The 21,787-nt window shown below is 48.7% G+C and overlaps 6 protein-coding genes across 6 annotated transcripts; 4 read left to right on the top strand and 2 right to left on the bottom strand.

Annotated features, from left to right (window-relative positions):
* The first annotated feature begins 35 nt into the window (after positions 1-35).
* Positions 36-1,459, top strand: DFJ58DRAFT_907877 (HAD-like domain-containing protein). Its single transcript, XM_041395077.1, has 7 exons — positions 36-262; positions 330-364; positions 423-504; positions 554-654; positions 719-797; positions 847-978; positions 1,028-1,459. Exons 1-7 carry the CDS (start codon positions 192-194, stop codon positions 1,332-1,334), a joined length of 807 nt encoding a protein of 268 aa, XP_041239081.1. The 5' UTR covers positions 36-191; the 3' UTR covers positions 1,335-1,459.
* An 817-nt stretch (positions 1,460-2,276) lies between these two features.
* On the bottom strand, positions 2,277-3,526 carry DFJ58DRAFT_91305 (uncharacterized protein). The gene is made up of 5 exons (XM_041395298.1): positions 3,170-3,526; positions 3,033-3,107; positions 2,845-2,964; positions 2,569-2,788; positions 2,277-2,513 (listed from the first exon to the last, which is right to left on the bottom strand). Exons 1-4 carry the CDS (start codon positions 3,367-3,369, stop codon positions 2,647-2,649), a joined length of 537 nt encoding a protein of 178 aa, XP_041239080.1. The 5' UTR covers positions 3,370-3,526; the 3' UTR covers positions 2,277-2,513; positions 2,569-2,646.
* Positions 3,527-3,973: 447 nt separating this feature from the next.
* DFJ58DRAFT_810419 (acid protease) lies at positions 3,974-6,191 on the top strand. The gene is made up of 9 exons (XM_041391411.1): positions 3,974-4,191; positions 4,252-4,517; positions 4,568-4,922; positions 4,973-5,067; positions 5,120-5,374; positions 5,424-5,461; positions 5,510-5,657; positions 5,707-6,014; positions 6,070-6,191. The coding sequence occupies exons 2-9, from the start codon at positions 4,427-4,429 to the stop codon at positions 6,112-6,114; spliced, it is 1,335 nt and encodes a 444-aa protein (XP_041239079.1). The 5' UTR covers positions 3,974-4,191; positions 4,252-4,426; the 3' UTR covers positions 6,115-6,191.
* A 4,220-nt stretch (positions 6,192-10,411) lies between these two features.
* Positions 10,412-12,050, top strand: DFJ58DRAFT_667090 (uncharacterized protein; the record flags this gene model as incomplete). Its single annotated transcript, XM_041382600.1, has 2 exons — positions 10,412-11,573; positions 11,626-12,050. 2 exons carry the CDS (start codon positions 10,412-10,414, stop codon positions 12,048-12,050), a joined length of 1,587 nt encoding a protein of 528 aa, XP_041239078.1.
* A 1,265-nt stretch (positions 12,051-13,315) lies between these two features.
* Positions 13,316-13,990, top strand: DFJ58DRAFT_667118 (uncharacterized protein; the record flags this gene model as incomplete). Its single annotated transcript, XM_041382602.1, has 3 exons — positions 13,316-13,593; positions 13,647-13,713; positions 13,778-13,990. The coding sequence occupies 3 exons, from the start codon at positions 13,316-13,318 to the stop codon at positions 13,988-13,990; spliced, it is 558 nt and encodes a 185-aa protein (XP_041239077.1).
* Positions 13,991-16,993: 3,003 nt separating this feature from the next.
* DFJ58DRAFT_810401 (SNF2 family N-terminal domain-containing protein) lies at positions 16,994-21,750 on the bottom strand. Its single transcript, XM_041391410.1, has 23 exons — positions 21,709-21,750; positions 21,602-21,661; positions 21,444-21,536; positions 21,249-21,386; positions 21,127-21,201; positions 21,001-21,077; positions 20,831-20,949; positions 20,684-20,781; positions 20,013-20,628; positions 19,870-19,959; positions 19,725-19,819; positions 19,497-19,671; positions 19,273-19,441; positions 19,043-19,224; positions 18,921-18,990; positions 18,708-18,867; positions 18,491-18,645; positions 18,371-18,437; positions 18,101-18,321; positions 17,947-18,050; positions 17,489-17,889; positions 17,137-17,438; positions 16,994-17,083 (listed from the first exon to the last, which is right to left on the bottom strand). Exons 1-22 carry the CDS (start codon positions 21,712-21,714, stop codon positions 17,328-17,330), a joined length of 3,282 nt encoding a protein of 1,093 aa, XP_041239076.1. The 5' UTR covers positions 21,715-21,750; the 3' UTR covers positions 16,994-17,083; positions 17,137-17,327.
* Between the last annotated feature and the right edge of the window lie 37 nt (positions 21,751-21,787).

The following is a 21,787-nucleotide window of genomic DNA, read 5'->3' as shown; positions in this document are numbered from 1 at the left end:
AGATAAGATAATGTTTGGCGCTCGCTTTGTATTAACCAACGTGCAACCTTAACCCTGCGCCACCACCTGTCACTGACACTTATCGCCCCATATCTCACGGACTCGGCTTCACCATCTTTCATTAGTACTCATTCCTTCTATCTTGCTAGACAATATATATCCGAACATACTAGACAACCCGCCGTTCTGCAATGTCGCAGGAATCACCTCTTAGTGAACCAGTCATCTACTACGGCAAGAAATTCATCGTGCTCAGCGATTGGTGCGTAAACGCTAGATCTAGATCTACGCGGCGATAGCACTGACTGCGGTTCGCTCTACTCATACAGGGACGGCACGATCACCACGCAGGATTCCAATGATTGTTCGTTGCGTCGAGAACTTACTATGTGCCTTGCTCTGACTGAAGTGCTACAATTCAGTTGTGACGGACACTTTTGGGATGGGGCGCACAGATCGCTTTGCCCTCAATCAGCGTATACGTAATGGCGAAGATAACTTCCGGTGCGAAACATTGCATGAACAAAGCTGCAGAATTGATTTCGTCATCCAGGGATGCCTTCCGGAAGATGATCGTGAGCGTCGTCGAGAATGGCAAGGAGGAAGGCAAGGTGAAACATACATTCGAGTTCTGTAAAAATGCGGTTGCGAACAGTAAGTTTTGTCCACGCACCGGATGGGCGTTTGTTGTCCGGAGCTAATGTCTAGACTGTTTCAGACATCAAAGTCGATGATACTTTCAAGGGTTTCTACGAATTCTGCGGAACGATTGATATACCCGTGGTAATTGTGTCCAGGTACAAAAAATATCGTTTCACCGTGCTCAGTAAATTCATACCTCCGCAGTGGTATGGAACCTATCATCCGTGCAGTGCTAAACAAGCACCTCGCTAGCCTCGACGGTATTCAAATAATATCGAACGAGGTGAAAACCTATGATGATGGGAGCTGGGACATTCAATACCGTCATCCCGAGAGGTAACATCACATATCGCTGTTTCGCGTTTGACTGAGCATGATAAATTAGCGGCTTCGGACATGACAAGTCGAAGGCGATTGCCCCATACAGGAATATGCAACCCGCCCCGATAGTATTCTTCTTCGGTGATGGCGTCTCAGACCTATCCGCAGCGCGGGGAGCGACTTGTCTGTTCGTCAAGTACAAGCCGAATGGAGAGAACGAATTGATGGAATACTGCATCATGAACAAGATCAAGCACCGGTTGTTCCAGAGTTTCGAGGAAGCGCAAGGTGTGATGAAGCTCATCATCTTCGCGGAGACGGAGGAAGAGCAACAGAATATCATTGCACGGGAATGGCCTGAAGTAGCTTGAGAGGTTGTCTCACCTCACCCCAAGTGATGGCAATCGCAGGGCGGTCTTGGGTACTCTTGACACGGTGTATTTAGATCTGGAGGCATCAAGATTGCGCCTTTAATTGATCAAGTTGAACCCAGCTCATTATTCTCGATATGTCAGTGGTGCCTTCGCCTGAAACTTCGTCCAAATACGCGAAGCACAACTACAAATTTCAACCAACCAAATGATGCAGCAACATTTCAGGCGCGCCCTAATGACGACAGGTGTTGGGCAAGAACCAAGTTAGCTTGATGACGAGATGCTGGGATAGGTGGGGATCTCAGTGACTAAACATAGTTTCAAACCGACTAAGTATTGGAGATGCTTGGGTACAGGCAAATGCGTGCCTAACAGTGGATTGCAATCATAGAATGGGAATGGGGGAGCGAAAGATCGATGGAAGCGATAAACGAGAGTTCTATCTTGCAACCAAAACGGCCGGAAGGACGATGGAAGTCCATAAATTGAAAGAAATGATTGCGCTGCAATTGATACTTCAAATTCGAGGTACCGTGGTAGAAGGAAAAGATAAGACGAATCATCGCAAAGAAAACTGAGTACTTCGTCTGCGAACGTTTCGAATCATTTAATTCCTCCGATGAGGCTGATGAAATTTGGTCAGATGAATTCGCCTTCACTTCCGCTATCTTCCTCGGAATCCCCTTCATCCTCATTAATGTCTCTACCAGCCTGATTCCCCATTTACGGTCTCCTGTGGCGCTTGTACAGCTCCGTCATGGTAGTTATCAGGTGGACCTCCGACATCTTCATTTCCGAGATTTTCCGTGGAGAAAGACTCAATCGACCGCTGGACGAACCTGAGCTCCTATAGGCTGCTGGATCATCTTGTAGAAAGAGATCTCTTATGCAGCGATTTCTATCAAATTAGGTGCCACAGCCAAACTGAAACCATCGATCTTTGTAGGATGGCGAACTCTTGAGTTACCAAAGTGTGCCACAATCAACGCATTGCACGAAAATCCAGAGAGGAGAACGTCAGGGGATTGTCTCGTCTACAGCAGACCAATGTATGGCAACGCGATGTCAGACTAGACATGGGCAATAATACAGTGAGGCGAAGGTATTTGCGGTGATACGATGTCTTGAACAGGTAAAGATGAATAACTCTTCCGGTAGGGACCACGCCTTGGCCATCTGCAAAAGGGTGGCATCATCCGACTGCACACTACAGTTTGGAACGATGACGAACTCCAGCTTACGAATATTGTGGGGGGAAAGAGTAATAGTTGTAGCAACACTAATCGGAGTGTTATGATTAGCCGACCGGTCAATGATGCAGATCAGCACCCGCTCCGGTGTACTGTTCGCACAAGCATTGGACAGACGGGAAATTGAAGTCAGAAACGAAAAGTGCAGCCCCGCTGTTTATAATGATGTCCAAAAGCACGTTAACTGTCTGTGTAGTCGTACTAATGAGGGCCTGTGTTAGACTTATCTGTCTGTGGATGGAGGAAGGGGCACCTACATTTGTCTTCCGAGCACTGCCGCCCACTTGATGTCTACGCCAAATGGTGCGATCTTATCTTTCAGATGGCTCTTGAGTTCATCAATGGATTCTTGGAACATCTCGGGGCTCTGGCGAACACTGTCAATGCCACCAACATTAGTCACTGTCGCAGCCAATTTAGGTCCTATGGGACTGGTTTATATTACTTTAGTACTTGATTCGGCTGTGTCCGCACTGCGCAGATATGGGTGTGGAAGATAATTCGAAGCGTAAAAATCCGAGTGAAGGCAAATTAGACAAGTGTGGCATGGCTACCTCAAAAACTTCTCCGGTGCTCACTGATCTTAGATGAGACCGGCGATGCAACACGTTCGATGTATCTCCTGATTTTGCAGAAAATACGAAATCGGATACAAAAGGGCACTGCGTTAGGATACGTGACAAGAGAGACATCTTGGACTGTTCGGATGGATTGACGGCTGAGGATTGATATTGAGTGTCATCAATTTCGGGGTAGCAACTAGATATATTGGAACGTCTCATTGCTTGCCCCACATCAGGTAAGAGACGTCAGATTGGGAAACAAGGAGAGAGAGATGGGTGGCCGATGATATGGCAAAGTTTGGTACCGACAGTCACATCGGAAGTCATGGCTCTTTGAAAGACCTGTAACAGTGAATATACGAACGTTGAAGGCAGAGTGTAACTTACCGGCTTTGGGTTATCCCGTTTCCACAAGCTTTGTGGGAGACATCTGATCAGCGGCGTAAGGCCGTACACGGCTCCAGTGCAAGATCCGTAAATGACTTGCGTGTCAATGCAACTTGCCATCAGGAGTGGCTATTTTCTCGGGAACTTAGTATTACTATCACCGACCGACCAAAAGATGTTCCACTGAAGCTCTGATATCATATAACCATACAACGAGCGGTACGGACAACAGAGGATTGATGGTGCTATCGCCGAACTGTCCGCCGTGGGCCTCTATACGTGAGTATTATCCTGGATGGTTTTTACAAAGCACTCCTCCATACTTGGCTGCCGGCAGAGGATACCTCGGAAACAACTCGCGGTGTGGGTGTTAAGGTTCGCCTGCCGCAAGCCTGCCGTGAGCACATGTGGTTTTATTTGGTACAAGTTTGGTAGTCTTATTAATAGCAATTGGCAACGCATTCGTTGTTCAATGCGCCCATCGCTGCCTGGTCAGGCTGAGCAGGAATTGTAGTCGTCACCTGCTGTTGCTCGGGAGCACAGCGACCCAGAAATGTCTAGGAGGACTCAATTGCGGGATATTTTTGCACGTCTGCTACCTTCTAGACTTCATGGCTCAGTAGTCCTGATTGGTCTCCGACTCTCGGACTACTCGTGAGTCGTGTGCCTATTATTTAACTTCCAGCCATATGACGCATGGTATTTCTTGCTCAGGAGACGAGTGTGATCGATGGGTGGGAATAGTACCACAGGTCCGACCATGTCACTACTCTACGGAGCTGAACAATCTCGCATTATTAATGCTCATGAATCGCTGATCGCATGCTTACCTATGCTTACTCTGTTCAAATATCAGTGCTTTAGTAGCAAAACCTGAATATGCTGGAAAATGTCACATGCTATCATTGGCTCTGCGTATGTCTTCCAGTTTATTTATATCGACTCATATGGAGACTTTCAACTTCCATGTGTTCCTTCAGGCGAGTCCTGTCAGTACTATGTGGTTATCGGTTGCCTCAACCCATATAAGCCTCCTTTGGTCATTCGTGGTGCATTATCAAAGTCCCCGCTCTTTTTTTCAACATGCAGTCGTTCTCAGTCCTGCTTCGTGCAGTTCTCCTCGCCACTGTGACCTCTGTATCGGCTTCAAGCTTCCTTAGAATTCCCCTGACGAAGCTTGCGCCTCCTAGCTCCTACCTTGCGGGACTGCCTGATGCTGATCGTACACGTGCTGCATTCCTCAAGAACTATGCTTCTGGCGGTCCTACGACCGTCCCTGCATCCAACCTCGCATATGTCCAGTACACAACCAGTGTTGGCGTTGGCAGCCCTCCGACATACTACAATTTGGTTGTTGACACTGGTAGCTCCAATACTTTTGTCGGGTAAGACCTGATTGGTTATTCCCTCAGGCCAAATCTCATTTTATCTTAAGAACTGGGAAGACGTATGTCCAGACCTCGACCAGTATCTTCACTGGTGAGGACGTCAACGTCACTTACGGCAGTGGTTACTTTTCTGGCTTGGAGTGTAGGTCTTTGGGCTACTCGGGAACGGTAACATCTGAAAATTTGACCTTCAGATCTCGACCAGGTGACGCTCGCTCCAGGTTTTGTCATCACGAACCAGTCCATCGGTGATGCTCTTTCCTATGCCGACTTCGAGGGCGTCGATGGCATCGTCGGAGTGGGCCCCGTCATTCTGACTGAGGGCACACTCTCACCAAGTACCGACGAGCTGATTCCCACTGTCATGAACAACGCTCTCTCGCAGGGTTTGATCACAGAGGAAATATTAGGTGTCTCTTTCGCACCTGCAACGAGTTACAATGACACTAGTAAGAGCGGTCGTATGATATAATTGAAGGTGATCTAATTTGCGCGCAGATGGAGCCCTCACTTATGGAGGCATTGATTCGTCTTTGGTGAGCCCCCAAAATATGTCTCAAACAATAGTTCTGAATTTTATCCAGTACACCGGCGAAATCACTTACACGCCGGTCACCGCAACTTACCCTGCTGGCTACTACTGGGGCGTCAATGTCACCGATGCAACGTACGGCTCCACAACGACCGTTATCCCAACGTCAACCGCCGGAATCGTCGATACTGGCACCACCCGTAGGGCTTTATTACCCATCCACATGCATACTTTCTGACACATTTCTAGTGATCCTGCTCGCTGATAACTTCTTCGAGTCCTACTTGCGTGCCATCCCTGGTGCCAAGCTCGATGAGAGCACGGGCCTCATGACCGTCCCTGAAAGCTCCGTCTCGAAAATCGAACCATTGAACTTTACTATCGGCGGCACCGTCTTCAGTCTGGATGCTGCAGCGCAACTCATTCCGATTGACCAGAACACCGCATGGGGCTTGTCAGCAAACACGCAGTACGGTCTTGTCTCATACTTAGGGACTAACAGCGGCGAAGGGCTAGACTTCATCATCGGGCAGAAGTTCATGGAGAAGTACTATGCTGTGAGTTGTCGAACCGCGAGGTGACTATGTAGTCCAGGTATTAATTGAATTGCAGGTTTTCGACACGGATAGCGATCGCGTTGGATTCGCTTATACGTGAGTTTTTTTTCCTCGTATCTGGTTTTCTCTTCCGGCTGATAAATTTTTGTAAAAGTGAACATACATTTACTACGTACACTCCTTGATGAGTGTCTTCTTAAATGGGATGAGCGGTAGTAGTATCTCATTCACACATACATCACGTTTCTCTTACTCCGATTGGGCGCCGTTCAATTCACTGCACTCCCTATGGCCTGGGCTTCATTGCGACTTTTAGATGCACTCATGTGGTACTTATCAATACTGTGACTGATCATGAGACATAGGAGCGTAGTTGATAAAATTCACGGTCGGAGGTTAACATAGTAGACACGTAAAAGTTGCCGACACGATCGACACCGTGGCACTAAATTTCAAACTCCCAGCTTCGCCCTGGAGGCCCTGTCCAGCCTGCAGCCTGCCTGGTAGTATGCTATAAATAAGCCAGCTTGTCACGAGCCTAATCTTGGACTAGACGAGACGCACTCGACGCATGCTGCCATGAACTGCTATAGTCTCACCCCCTCATGGCTGGCGCTAGCGCTCACCTTCAAGACGGTTTCTTGGGGTCGACTGAGACTGAGATAAGTTTCTGAAAACTCTACAGGTTTATGTCTAAATAGCTCCAGTCGGTGGTTTAACAAACCAGGTTACTATGGATTCATGATAAGTATATCTGATTTTCTGGCTATGATACGAATACTGACAGCGCCGCATAGGACATATATTACAGTACCGTGAGCTGCACTCGTTATGAACAATTCCTCGGTCATATACGCACGTACATATATCAGCCCGTTCAACCTAAGGTCCATGTATACAGACGCTACAGATAACTCAACAACGTAACGTTCCCAAATGGTGGTGTGAGAGGCTATATGTCAATAATACCCTAGTGAATTGGGGAGGAACGGGTGGTACCCACTTACAGATCACCAAGAATCGGTGGAATGATGGGATCCCAGTGAGTGCTGGTATGTCATCAATGAAGTGCACGGCTCCCTTTCTTTCTCGTCGTTCTTATCTGACATGCTTCGAATCATGGAACAGAACTTGCGCTGTCAGGAATATTCCTTTCCAGTTCAACAACCCCAACCATGAAGCTAGATTCAGGTCCCGGGAGCACGCCGAGCATTTGGCGCCAATATTCCCAGTGACTGTGCTATAGATAGAGGCCTGCGGAGAGTCAACTGAAGCCAGCGTCGCTCATCCGAATCTCTATTTCAAGTTTATGTCGCGGTTGGCGGTACATTCCCTGGTGAGAAATGCTGTTTGATGTTGCCATCATGAGTACGATGATGTGGAATGAAATTAATTATGAATGCCTTGTAAATGCTCGTGCACATGTTGACCGCCATTATGAGCTAGAGTTCTAACTAACGAGCAAGCTATCAAGGCAACCGTGGGAAAATCATTCGTAGCGAATTAAGTAAGTGATGATCGATGAGTGCACACGTGGGTAACACTGATATTACTACTACCGGTGTGATTTCAACACAATTAATATTACTGTTGAAATTTAACCATTGCGGCTGAGCACGGGCTCTGTGGGCACTGTGAGGGCATTGGCCTCATACGGAGACACTCTGATAACCTATTCATGACTGTTACTCCGCTCTTTATCCTTACTTTCTTGTCTTCATCATAGGTGAGGCAGTACTTGCACCCGTTCCTTATCCGGGGCCGTGTTGATGCATTATTGATGATCAAGTATCACGCGGAGAGGCTTGGGCTACATCTTGCTCTGTTTTTGCCGCAAAAAAATTGGTGCGGGGACATCTTTGAGCTGATTTCTTCAAGTACCAGGTACAACGTACGTGGTGTGTTCACGATTCACTCAATTTCCCCACCTTAACATCATGAACTTGTGGTTTTGCAATCTGCAGGGTCGACACTTGAAATCTTCGTTCTCACACGTTCCGAATTTGATGGGCGCAAAGACTACCAGCAGCATCCCGTTCTCCATGTTACCCCGGCTTGGTTTTTCTCCGAATCACAAAACAGGGTCTTCATCACGTTCTCCCTATGCTGAACACCCTGAAGAAGACTGGTATATTCCCTACAATGGCCCGTTAGAACCACCCAAAAGCGTCTCAATGGCTAAGCAAAATACCATGAGACACTCCGTTAGCCAGGATGACGTGAATGCATTTCTGGAAGACTCTCAATTACTGGACCGCTACCGGGACACGTCCGTGAACGATGCCGAACCAGTAAGACTAGGTGCACAATCAACTGGGTTCCCCAGAACCCGAGTTCGCTCTGACTTCACGAGGCGTACCACGAGCTCAACAAGTGTCATCGACCCGATACGGCCGCATCCTCGACGGCGACAGGCAAGTGCACCCTTGCAAATCCTCACTCACACCATGGATGCTAGCGCTGGCGTTGGCGAATCCCCAATGCCTATACAGCGTATTACAATGTCGTCCCCTCAGAAAAAAATGGGTCGGTTCTTCGGGTTCGGGTCTAGGAAAAAGTCAAAAAGACAATCAACCAGTACACCTGTATCCCCTATTCGGACTAACATGCCGGGAACATGGCTTCCCAATTCTGTTCAACATAGTACACTCCAAGAAAACGTTAATTTTGCGAAACCTTCAGGTTCTAATCTCAACGCTGGCAATCACTTTGACTCACCTTATGTCACATTGCCACGGCCATCCCGCAGAACTCACATCCTCCATTACCCGCCACGGGTTGACGTTGTAGATCCCTCTCCATCCAACCAACATTCCGCCCGGCACGTCGACTTGCATGGAAAACCTGACCATGATTTGTTTCCTTCATTCCCGACCACAGACCATGACTCTCCAACTATGTTTATGGCTCATCCATATGCAAATACATCCCCCTCTGTTTCTGTGTCTGCTCTTCGACCCGAAACTTCTCAACAATCTCGTCAAGGAGGTCAACAACTGGATTCGGGCTCACAAAGTACTCATTTTTCGCACAATAATCCCACTCGGCGTAATCGGGCACTCAGCTATGCGATCGACCCTCGCAGTGATCGTGCTGCCACATTGGTTAAAAATGCACGTCCCTTGAAGTCACCACTCAAGCCCTCTGTCTCCACCCCGAATCTTTTTGCTACATCACGCGACAAGCAGCCTTCGCAACAGAACACAAAATCAACGCCGCCGGTATCAGGCGTGGAACGCTGGCTGTCCCCTGAGACATGGTGCAACGCACTGTTCTTTCCACGTCCACGCCTAAAAGTCAAGCACGTACATGAGCCACATGGAGGAAGCAGTGGACGAATCCTCAGTCCGCCAATCACGCCTGTCGCTGAGGGTGCCACCCCGCGCCTCAGTCCTGCTCTACTTGGCGGGAGACCACAGATGTCGTTGGTTACAACTGATACACTGAAGGAACACCATACTTTGTTGAAATCTAGATCGGCTGTTGATGTCCTGTCTGGCCCCTCTATTTCTAGTAGACCTCGTACTGCGCCCATGCAACGGCGCCCAGACCCAATTGAGGGCATAAACCTCGGGGAGCCAGAATCTGTACCGGGCGCATCGACCGCGCAACAAGAACTCCGTCCGTCAACCCCTGTGCCATCGTTAACCCAGTAAGCTACAATTTATATAGGTAGCTAACCAATAACCAAGCACTCCTGCAGAGTTCTTGAAGAAGGCGAGGTTCTAGAAGAACAACGAAGGCAGTGGCAACACCAGGCCTCACACTCGTTCGGGAACAGCCAGACCCGCTCCCTCTCCCGCGCTCGTGCCAGGTCATTGTCACGGAGTCATGGGCACAAGCCGGAGGGCAGTACGACCCTAGAATATCTGGCTGCACGAACGCTCCTCGGAAGTCAGAGTATTGCCCCTGCTGTTAACGTTGCAAGAACTTCGCATTCTCGATCTCATTCCCATTCACACACTGCTAGTTCGAATTCTCGCGGGCGCTCTAGTTCATACTCATTCACACGCTCACACTCACACTCCCTTGGTAAATCCAATTCGCAAAGGTCGCTCACGGATCCTCAACCTCAAAGCACTCGGCATGCCCGCAATGACTCCTGGGGAAAAACTGCCCTGCTTAAAGCATGCGCACCTTGTGGAGATCTTAGTGATTTGCTAGGCACCCCTGTTGAGAACAAGAAACCAGCCCTGGAACCTATGACGGAGGAAACCAAAGTCATACATTTGAGTAACCCTGCGAATTCTTCGCACAACGAAGTCGACGAGGGAGGCGTCATCGTCATAGGGGTTTCTCCAGCCCCGACTACACCAAGTGGGGAAGCAGTCGGTATCGCACTTTCATCTCCCCCTCCTTCCGACGATCGCTTCTGTCTTGATCGCGAACTCCCAAGCATGCCTAGCCATCCATATGCCACCGGTGCCATATATACACGTTATCCTAATCCATCCTCTGAGCATGGCCTACAGCATGACCTTAAAGTATCTGATTATGCTGGGCCACATCCATCAGCCTACGACCCCCAACTCCCTTCGAATACTGCTACAACCGACGTCAGCATGCGTCACAGGCTCCCACCGCGGGCAATGCAGCCGGGTGTAATCTCACATCCTTACGCTGCTCCATTAAGCGAGCCGGTAAACTCGCATGCACGGCAGCCTAGTAACTCTGTCCTTCCTACGCTTCCGGTCCCGCCAAGCGCTGTGCATGAAGATAATGGTTTCCCATCTGGTAACCACATATCCATCAGTAGTCCTGACTTCGAGAAGTATGGCGTTGGTGAGGCTCTTGTGTTCGCTGCGCCATTGCGAGACGAGCAGGAAACTGACTCCGAGGATCAATCTTTCGGAACTATCATCCCGTGCCAGCAGGATACTCTGAGTCGAATCGTAGACAAGGGGAAGGCCAAAGACTCGACACCCGCGCCCATGGCCTCCAATATTAGTCGATACCGGATATCCGGTTCTGACTCTGTGGTCGTTTCTACTCGTCCTCCGAGTCTGATATCCGTGACAGCAATCGAAGGCAGGGACGCCACCCACTCTCCTGGTGCCCTCCGTACTACGACCAACATCACATCCGCACATCTTGTTATTTCAGGTTTGGATAATGATGATCTGGACGAATTTCAAGATTTGTTCTACAGGCCTCCCCAGAGCAGGCCGTCCAGTGGAAAATCTAGCGTAAAACATCAGGATGCAAGCGAAACCAGCAGGGGTATACCGTCGGATATTCATAGCTCTTATTCTGGAAGCGCACTCACCAACCTCATGCGCAGCATGAGCGAGATTGGAGAACTGCATGTGGCGGCCTCGGATCTCTCCCATGGGCAGAGGTCAGGCGGGCCAGGGGATCAACGATCGGATGAACTATCTCAAACGTATGTTTTCATGGACATGTCGAGGACTCCTTCACCGGTGCAGGTCGATCCCTGCGCTGTTACCGAGTCGCCAGTACAACTTTACGAAGCACCCTTTGAAGCGAGTGTTCCAGAAGATATCGAATCCTCTCGAGCATCTTCTCCTCTGATCGCCTCACAAGAGAATGACACTTTTGGTACGCGACACTCTGTCGGATTCAATCAGTAGCTAACAAACGTCTCTCACAGGTCACCGCATCCGGCAAGATGTTGTTGACGTTGCAGGAAAATCCACCATTCACCAGAGCTCTCGTAGAAGCTCTGCATACGCCTCGATCCACGACGCCGCCGAAGAAGCTGACCTGGTCAGTCCCATCTCGTTCATCCAATCGCCGCCTCCCTCTTCAGATACCATGCGATCGAGCTACATGACCAGCGGGTCTGAGTACTCACGCATGTCCACCCTCTCCGATTTCCCCGACCCTCCCGCGCAACCCTCCATTCTTCAAGTTTATGTCGATGCTCCTACACCACTCCAGCAGTCAGAGAGCTTTGAGGGGACCGACTGTCCTCAATCTGGGTCCCGCGTCTTCAGCTTGGAGAGTCATCACACGACCTTCGGTGGTAGTGATGACATGGACCTCATTACACGGGTTCACAGGTCCGAGCTTTGAATGTCGCATCTCTTGCATGCTCCTCTTACTGGAATCACCATCTGAGTTGTCCGTTCTCAGATGGTGCACATATAGGGTATCTTTTGCTGTCATCGTTGTTGTACCGCAGCCTAGACTCCATGTAGTATCATGCTTTACTTACTTTCCCATTCTTTTGATTAGAATACACGTTAATTCGTAAGGTTAATCGCGCACTGTCCACGGAAACTTCTTCAGTCGCAACGAACGTTCAGGTTCTCTAGAACCGACGGAACAGCAATTGCTCCTTGATCGTTGCTGCACCGCTAGTGTCTTCGCATATTCAATGAGCAGACACATTAAAACAAGCTGATGGAAGAAATCACGTCCATAGACTTAGACTACATCTATCGTCGTCGGAACTTGAAGCTTGAAGACGTAACTGACTCATCGTAGCGCCGCTGACGCGCCAGTTCCCGACTCCGCCTTCGAATTCTACGTGTGAATGATTGTCGGTCCTTTGGGTAAGGTTTGCAGTCCGGGATTTGAAATTTACAGTCCAAAGAAGTGTCGTAAGAGTGTTCGTTGAGTATCTACATGAAAAAGTGTCTGCTGTAGTCAGAATGAGCAGGGGTGACCATTGACCACCAGACTAGGTGAAAGTCAGGGATCTGGCCACTGTCGGGCTATTCCACGTCCACGTAGACTCCAGGGCCAAATTCTATAGCCTATGGCCAGTCTGGGGCTTTCGCGGCTAGGTTGGGATGTCTAATTGTCCTTGCTCAGGTCTCGTGGGGACGCAGACGACGAGGAATTAGCCAGCAAAAAAGGACCCCGCCGCGAGGGCGGGGGATCCCATCATGATGGATTAGGAGACCAGACAGCTCCAAACTCGGTCCAAGTACATATCGTACAACTGGATGGTACATAAAGAAGGGTGGGTGAACAAAATAAACGTGCTATCAAGACGAGTGATTCGAGTGAGAATCGACAATAGATGGCGTACCTAGCGAGACAAGTGATTTGAGCGAGAAGAGGCAAAGGGACCGTTCTCACCGAGTCTCGCTAGACATAGACCATTAACTCCACTACAGGAGGTGACACAACCGTCATGCTGCGCGACGCACAGGGCATCAGCTACACTGTGGTAGCAAAGGGACAGCCCTCCGCAGAGGAGATCCGAGGAATGAGTCTGCTAAAGTCTAAAGAGCACGCTCGTCCAATTACCCTGGCATTTAAATAAGGTTAAGTTAGACTCGACTAAATTTAACAGCCACACAACAAGTCACAATGCACATCTACTTTAAATGCAGCTCACCCTCTCCACTGAACACGTTCGCAATACTATTATCACCAACGAGCAAGGACAGATTATTTACAAAACAGAGACTCCATTCCAACTACTTGGCGTCCGTACTACGACTATTTGGAAAATCAAGCCAAATGACGACCAGCATCATATGCAAGACCAGTTCGATGTCTTGGGAGAGATCGAGTGGCACACCTTTGCTTCCTCAAAATTTCGTTATGGTGGAACTGAAATAGAGACGAAGGAGTTCATTCCGAAGAGAGGCCTATTGGGTCGGTGAGTACACAGCGTCCTAGGAAATCTGGGCCGTCATAATAAAATTCTGGCAGGCAGCGCGTCTTCATAGGAGCAGATAGCCGTCCCTATTGTTGGGACCTCAAGTCCAGAGTGGTAGTTGTGAGTACGCTTCCACTCCATTAATGCAGATGCTCTGTTTCTCACATGAGGAGTTGGATTTTAGCTCTCACGGGACGATGCGTCTCGAACGGAAGTCGCTCGCTTTCATAGAGCAACTCTCGGAATCATAGGAAGGAAACGTGAAACCATGCTGGAAGTATCACCTGAAGTGGCTCATATGATGGATATCATCATCATGACGTTCATCTACGTCGAGAAACTCAGAAAGGACCAAGAAGAGGCCTCGGGAAATGCCGCAGCCTCGGGTGGTTCATGAAATAAAGTTGAGGAGCTTGGGTGCTGTGTTATGATTGATACTGCCCTGTATGATAAGTAGCTTTTCCTGACAAGTACTGATACTTACGGTCTGCGATAATATGACGAAATTTTAGCCAAGTCTGGGCGATAGGTCTGTTTTTATCCGCACACTCCGGAGGGTGTGGTGATATGATATAGCTATATGAGTCCATCTTCCTTCAGCCAGCGATGGTAAGTCTGAGCGGTCACCTCAAGTCGTAACTTTGATCCTAAGTATTGGTACCATATGCGTGCTGGAGAGTAGAAGTGAAATATTTTCTAGCCCCTGAAATTTGAAAAGGGGAAGTGCGTTCTCGGAATTTGGAAAGTTTGTGGGCTTTCTTGAATTCTTTGCTAGAGCGGCCGGTTCCGATACTAAGCACGACGATGTGCATTCCAACTTCGTCTGGCTCGAGAGTCGCTGACATGATCCGATCTATCAGGTTGGGCTAGACCGAGTGTTAGCTCAGGGTGGGAAGGTGGAACCGCTCGGGAAGGCGGGATACTTACGAATTCGATCATGTCGAATGACTCTTGGATTCAAACAGAAATATGCATTGACACGGCATACCATAAGAATGTTCAATTACAGAGAGTAGTGTGTGGGGATAAAGAAAGACTGTAGGTACGACGAACTCGATGTCGTGGAAGAGAAAAACGAATGTAAGAGCGAAATCCGGACACAAAGTGCCGGGCCATTCCGGCAGGCTAGTACGGGCCGAGCCTTCCACTCACTAAGAATGTTTCAACGGCGAAAATCGCACTCAAATGATCATGAAGTTCGACATGGCTACGTGGAGAGTCATTTACAAGTTCATCATGTGCACATGTCCCACTGATTGCCTTTCCAGCGAACCATCGAAATCTTCTGCATTAACTCGCACTTTTGTTTCGATGTACAACAATATTTAAAATCAGAATCCACAGCCTATTCTAATTTTGACCTGTTCAACTCCAGAATCTTCCATGCTTTATGGCCCTGGCATTTGCCAGTGGATAATTGCACCCTGCGATGTTGTGCTCACCATGTGTCCGAGCGCAAGGGCTCCTGCAGGCATCTCCGCAATGAGATTGTAAGTTTTGCGGAATTGTCCAGTAGAAGAGATAAAGAGGTCGGGCCCCAGATAATCCACCCAGTGTGTCACCTGCAGGTGCGAGAAGTTACTACAGAATCTCTCGATTCCATCCCTGAAGGGGACTGAGACCACATGGAGAGTGCAAGTGCTCGTTCCATAGACCAGCCCACCCATGGATCCTTCATAGTGTTGGCACCGCTGTCTACCAAAGTTATTTGAAGCTGCCGGGTTTGACATCACTTACCGGCCAGTGCTCGTTAGTCTGTGCCTCTTGCAGCTGAATCCTTGTGAAGTTGCCCGGCGCAGGCGTCGCGGGCAGGGATGCACAGTGCGAGCATTGTGGTCGGGGTTGTAGCAGTAGAATCTGTTCTGGGGTGTCCGATCCCGAGTGTTCAAAGGTATCTGGACGTGCATTCACCGCGGCCGCGCTGTAAAATCTCATTTGCGGATGCAGATAGGGTATACAAAGAGTTAAATGGGAAAGTGAAAAGGCGCCTTGTGACTTGTCGAACTCGCAGAGCAAGCTAAGGGTAGGGTGAGGGGCGAGTCTTGGCAGGATGACCCTTGGCTCTCCCAACTCGATTGGACACCCATAGTAGCAGGGAAGTTTAGGGGTGTCGTGCTCGCTGAACAGGTGTGTCTTGATGTCAATGTACCAAATTTCTGTTGAATTCTTCCTTTTGCAGCTTACTAACTCCACGGCGGCGTGCACATCGATTCTTCCCCTCGACGTAAGACGTAACTCCCAAAGAGCCCAAACCAAAGGTATTTTAGCCGCACAGAACGCGGATTCCACAAACATGAACATACAACTGGGACGTGTCTGTGACCCCGTTTTGCCTCAAGGTCTGTGTGACACACAGGCAGTTTTGGATGGTGATGTAGCAATCGTAGCGAGGGCCACATGAGTCCGTATGCGCTATCGTGATTTCAGCACACCATCAGCGGGGATTGTACAGCGGCCAGAACGCACCTATCAGATATATACTGGACAAGGTACATTGTTGGGAGTGAGGCATCGTTTAGACAGGGACCAACTGGATTGGTGCGACGACAAAGGTTACCGGTTATTGAAGTCGTTATCTTGTTTAAATCCTGAATTCATGACGGACTTGAAGGACTCAGAAGCCTTTTCCTTCCTGCACTAGCATCCACCTACCGAGCAGTTTGCCCTCGCTCAGGAGCTTGTCATCTGCCCATAAACGCTTGTCGTCGAAGGCGCTAATCACTCGATCGTCTGCCACCGAAATGCCATGCAATTGCTGAATTTACGGCGACGGATGTCGTTCCTCCTGAGGACACGATGGCCAACCAGCATAACAAAGAGTGCACTGAGAAGGGAAGAACATAAAACAGACTACGACTTGCCACCGTGCGTTGAGGCCTGATGAAGCATCGTCGTTGCTTAGCCTAGTGACTCAGCTTCACAAATACGATGATATAGACAAGGCGCGGCTGCTCACGCAATGTTAAATCGAATCTTGCCATCCATCTGATTCGCGCTGTGACGTCTTTTCAAACTCATGAAAGCAGATCATCTCCGGGACGTTGATTCGATGAAGCGCGCATAATTTGATAGTCATCAAGCCTTCCGGCCGATTCGTTGGATGCAGTAGACGACCACAAATTGATTTTTGATGTTCGGCCCTAAATTCGAATATGCGATGCATAGGCAAGCGTTCCAGTACTGTGTCGTGTGGTTACAGTGCCTTGAGGTGCTCACCCTTATTATTTGTGCAATCGAGTGCCAGAGCCGTGAAATGCAATTCAGTGTCAGTGAACACTTAAGGGGGAATACAGACCGATACGTATCGCTCTTGTCCAGTGCAAGGACTTCTCTGCGTTTGCACTCGTTTACACACAGTCAATGAATGCAAAAACGTGAATATTTGAATGGACGAGCAGCTGATCAGTTGACAAGGTCAAATAAACTTTGATGCATGCACATGTAGGCATGCCATTGGCGTTCGAGGGGACAGCAGCAATTTATTATTTCGCTGCGCATCACATGTCAGAATGATGTGGAGTCAATGATGATTGAGCCACATGCCTCGGGCGGGTCTTAGATTTGCGCTCCTTGCCTATGGGCAACGAGTTGGTAATCGAGAACGATGGGGCTATGGATTGATCGTGAATGTCATGCTCTCTGGTAAATATAGCTGGCATTCGCTCAAGTTTAATATAATACCTCCACGACGAAAATAATAAATCTACAAAGACTGAAATAGGACGCACGACTATCTACGTCTTTTTCTTCTTGTGTGACTTCTTGGGTGCTGGCGCGGGAACAGGAGAAGGTGACCCGGACTCCTGTGGCGTTTCATCCTTCTGCACATCATCTATTCCACGCTTCTAATAACCAACGTCAGGATGTACATTGCGAGACGCAGTGATGAACATACCTTGCCCCGCGATCCGCCCTTCGGCTTCACCTCCTCCGCCTGCCTCGCCTCTGCCTCTTTCTCGATCATGCCTAACAATGTATTACACCTGCGCTGCAGTTCCTGTGGGGTCCGGCTCTTGAAAAACCAATCAAAGCGGAATACAGGAAACTCCATGATATCCTTCTTAATGCGTTCGTAGATGTCGTCCGCGCCCATCCCGTAGTGGTTCAGCCGGCACAGAAGGTACCTATCTGCTTCTTCGCTGTAGACCTTGCCTTTCGTAGTCGGGTAGTTGAGCTCGAGCTCTTGCATGGGATAGCGCACCGAGGCAATCTTCTTTGCAAGTAGAAATTCGAGATTTGACCGCTTATTCCGCTTGGCTTCACCTTCGGCGATACGTGCAGCAATTCTTGGATGTTCTTCATTCAGATACGTCAGCTGAGATTCGGAAGAATACGGCTGATCGATACGCTTACCAGACAGTTCCTTCCAGTGCTTCTTAAAGTACAGGTAGTACTTCTTAACCTGTCTCCAGTCCTTGTCCTGTATCTCCGAAGCTAACAGATCATAGTCATCCGTCCTACACGTGCGTGAGTAACCTACCTCACGAGAAAGCAGAAAATACAATACCATCCAAAATTCTCAAGCGCGCGGACAAACTGCTGGAAGTCTCGTCTGCTCCAATCGTGGAAGCCAGCCTCGGTGTACTTCTCTTTCAGTGCCTGCTCATCTTCTGTCAGCGGCTCGGCGGTATCTATGAATTCTTGCGCAGCTGCGCGCTCGGCTTCAAGTTTCTCGGGCGTGTCGTCAGGTCCTGATTCACGAAGGGTGGCTGTGATACCATTTTGTCTCTGGTTGCAGAATGAACGCTAAGTAGACAAATGACAATAAAGAGCATACCTTATGCACGGCGAGTTCTCGTTCCTGGAGTTGAGCCAGAGCGGGGTCGAAAAACTGGAAATCTTGTCTACAGGAAGACGTTAATTGTAATAAAAGGGTAGGAACAGAAGTTTCATGTACATTTGGATTTGCTTGGGCGCACGAGGAAGTTTTGGCGCCTTCTCCGTCTTCGACGGACCAACCCGAAGCGTCTCCTTGTAATAGTTGTCAACGGAGTAATTAGCCTTCCGTTCACGCTTCGAGAGGGATAGCATGTTGAAGTTAAGGCCTTTCCGCTGAATAGTAATTCGTGGTTCAGAACACTCGAGATCACGTCAAAATTGAAATAAAAACGTACACCTGGCCGGAAGTCTTCGCCTTCCCACTGTTGCACGGTAGCATCGGACTTGAAATTATTTAGGTCCTCAAGATTGAGGCCCTCATACTTGCTATTGAGCTCTGCCGTACGTTCCTCACCGCGTTGGACAATAGCATCAATGTCGTCATTGATGAGGAATCTGATTGGCAGTGATCAAGAAATATAAAACTTGTATAATGCCAAGTAACTCACGCGTCAGTTGAGTTGATGAGTTTCTCAGCGCCGTGTGTGATCATTTCAAGCAGCTCGTCCTTGCTGGCAGCTGCACCCAACTAATGAACACTTTGCAAGAAAACCCCTGATCGGAATCTTACCTTTTGCTTGTTGTTGGCGACCTTGTTGGATAACTAGCTGGTCGAGCCGAAGTTTCTGCGCAGCACGCTCAAGCATGCGCTCCTCAACGCTGTCCTCCGTGATGAAGCGGAAGACGTAGACTTGCTTAGTTTGGCCAATGCGATGCGCTCGATCCATAGCTTGCAAATCGGCCTGGGGATTCCTGCAAACGGATGAGCAAATCGGAGGAATACAAAAATAGATAACAAACCAATCGCTATCGTATAAGATGACGATGTCAGCGGTGGTGAGGTTGATACCTAGACCGCCAGCGCGTGTGGTCAAAAGGAATATGAACTTCTCGCTGCCAGGCTTGTTGTAATCATCGATAGCTAAGATTCGATCGTCATGCGCTGTGCTACCGTCGATACGACAATACCCTATTGAACGAGCCAGAAGTCAACCCAGAAGACGGCAACTTTGAACGTTACGTACTGAAACCCCTGAACAGGCAATAGTCTTCAAGGATATCTAACACTCTGCTCATCTGACTGAAGATCAGCACTCGAGAACCCTTCTCATTCATGGACTTGAGAAGTTTGTCGAGGATGATCATCTTGCCCGAGTTTTGGATGATGTGCTCATCGGTCGTATACGGAGGACCAGGTTCCTGGGTTACTAGATTTAGTTTCTAGTGTCTAAAAGAGATAACGACAGACGTACTGCGCCATCGAACAAGTAAGGGTGACATGTCACTTTACGCAACTGCATGACCATGTTCATGAGGCGGGTCTTGCCCTCCTTCTTTCCAGTCAAGCCTTGGAGCAGGTGAGATGAGCGAACTGAGCAAAGTCGAGGAGTAGCATACCATTGACAGCATCTATGTCCTTCTCAAGCACTGAACGGTACCACTTCCGCTGCATCTCCGTCAGGCCAACGTAAATGTTGATTTCTTTCTCTGCGAGCGAGGCGGCGTCAGCGCAGGCATATATCTGTATCAATCAAACGTACTAGGCAGAAGATTCTTCTCCACGTCGGACTTGACACGCCGCAGGAGGAACGGACGAAGAATTTTGTGAAGAGCTTCCACAACTTTCTTGCTCTTATCCTCCTCCCCCTCTGCACTATCATCATCCTTGTGTAGGAAAGAATCCAAATCCGCGTAATCTGAGAATATTTCAGGGCAAATGAAGTTCAGAAGCGCAAACAGTTCCTTGAGGTTGTTCTGCAACGGTGTTCCTGTAATAAGCAGACGTCCACGGGACATAAACGAGCGGACGATCTGAGCGAGGATGGAATCGACATTTTTGATACGGTGCGCTTCGTCTATCACGATGTATTCGAAAGAGAATTTCTTGAGTGCCGACTTTTCGATGAGACATATTTCATACGAGGTAACACAGACATCGAAATCCTGAGGGATGAGCCGATTAGCGATGATTTCTGCGCGTTCATCCTTTGAGCCGGTCAGAACGACGACGTTCACATCCGGTGTCCATTGTTCAAACTCGCGTGCCCAGTTCTGAAGGGTGGATTTAGGGACAACAATCAGATGGGGACCACGAGTATCACGATAATGTTTCAAGTAGGAAAGGAAAGAGATGGTCTGCAATGTTTTACCAAGACCCTGTATGGTGCAGTGAGTATTAAACTGAAATACTAGGAGTTATAATACCACATACCATCTCGTCGGCGAGGATACCATTCAACCCATTGTGGTGCAATGAGACCATCCAATTAAGTCCTTGAAGTTGGTATGTTCTCATCGTACCGTTGATGTCTGAATTTATGGTTTAGCGTAGCTAGTCGTGGGGTTGGATGACACGTACAGCTCGGCGATTCTTCAAAGACATAGGGTTGGTCGTCTCCATCCGCAGCGAATCCCCCATCATTCAACAACTCTTCATCTTCTTCCTTCTCAGACTTGCGATGACGTGCGTTCTGGTCGCTACTTAAAGGATTAGTAGGTGATGATACAGAAGAAACGCGAATGACGCACGTTCCCTTCTTTCTACCCCTACCCTTTGGCTTCGGCTGCGAGTCCAATAAAGCAGCATATTGTGGATCACGGGTTTTCTACGGGATGGTGAGCAGAATATGATGGGACTGGCGTGATATAACGCGCCTTGATATCGACAAAGTGCTTGAAAAGATCGGTCTGGCCGAGAAGATACGAGTATCGTTTGACAGCATCGGTAATCTAAAGTGGAATAAGAAAGCTGCCTCCTCCTAGTCGCGCGCACTCACTTTCGCTTTGTCCATTTCCTGTCGTTTGACATGGAGTTGACTCTCTTCAGCCTTGCGTTTTCGCTTCTTTTGCTGCCTCTCTACGGTTTGCTGGATTTTTGCCAGTTTTGATGGAGATGAGCTGCCGGCGACGGGTCCCTGATTGAAAGGTTAGAACCGAGGATGAATGTGATGGGGGCAATGTCATGAACGCGCCTCCTGCTCGTCATCACTGACGAGCTCATCTTCCTGAGCACTCATGCCTTCATCGACATATTCGCTTTCGCCGTCATCCACTCCCTCGCTTTGCTGAGAATGAAACACGGTAATTCGATTTCAGTACGGTGCTATAATAGGGCATGCTGGCTGCTAACCTGACGCGACACAATGTTGCTGGGGACGAAGTCACTTAAAACATCCTCATCCATTAGGTCCTTGAGGGTGATCAGCCTGTGAAAAGATGGTAGAAAACTCGACGTACGGCCATTTGTGTATTTTCTGTGGTGGTTTAGGTAAAGACAAACTTGGAGCGGTTACTTAAGTAAGAACTCGAGAAATAC

Source organism: Suillus subalutaceus (assembly GCF_016647625.1).
Source record: "Suillus subalutaceus strain FC151 chromosome Unknown DFJ58scaffold_134, whole genome shotgun sequence".
NCBI lineage: Eukaryota > Fungi > Basidiomycota > Agaricomycetes > Boletales > Suillaceae > Suillus > Suillus subalutaceus.
The sequence above is the reverse complement of the archived record's forward strand: the minus strand, read 5'-3'. Positions and strand labels throughout refer to the sequence as shown.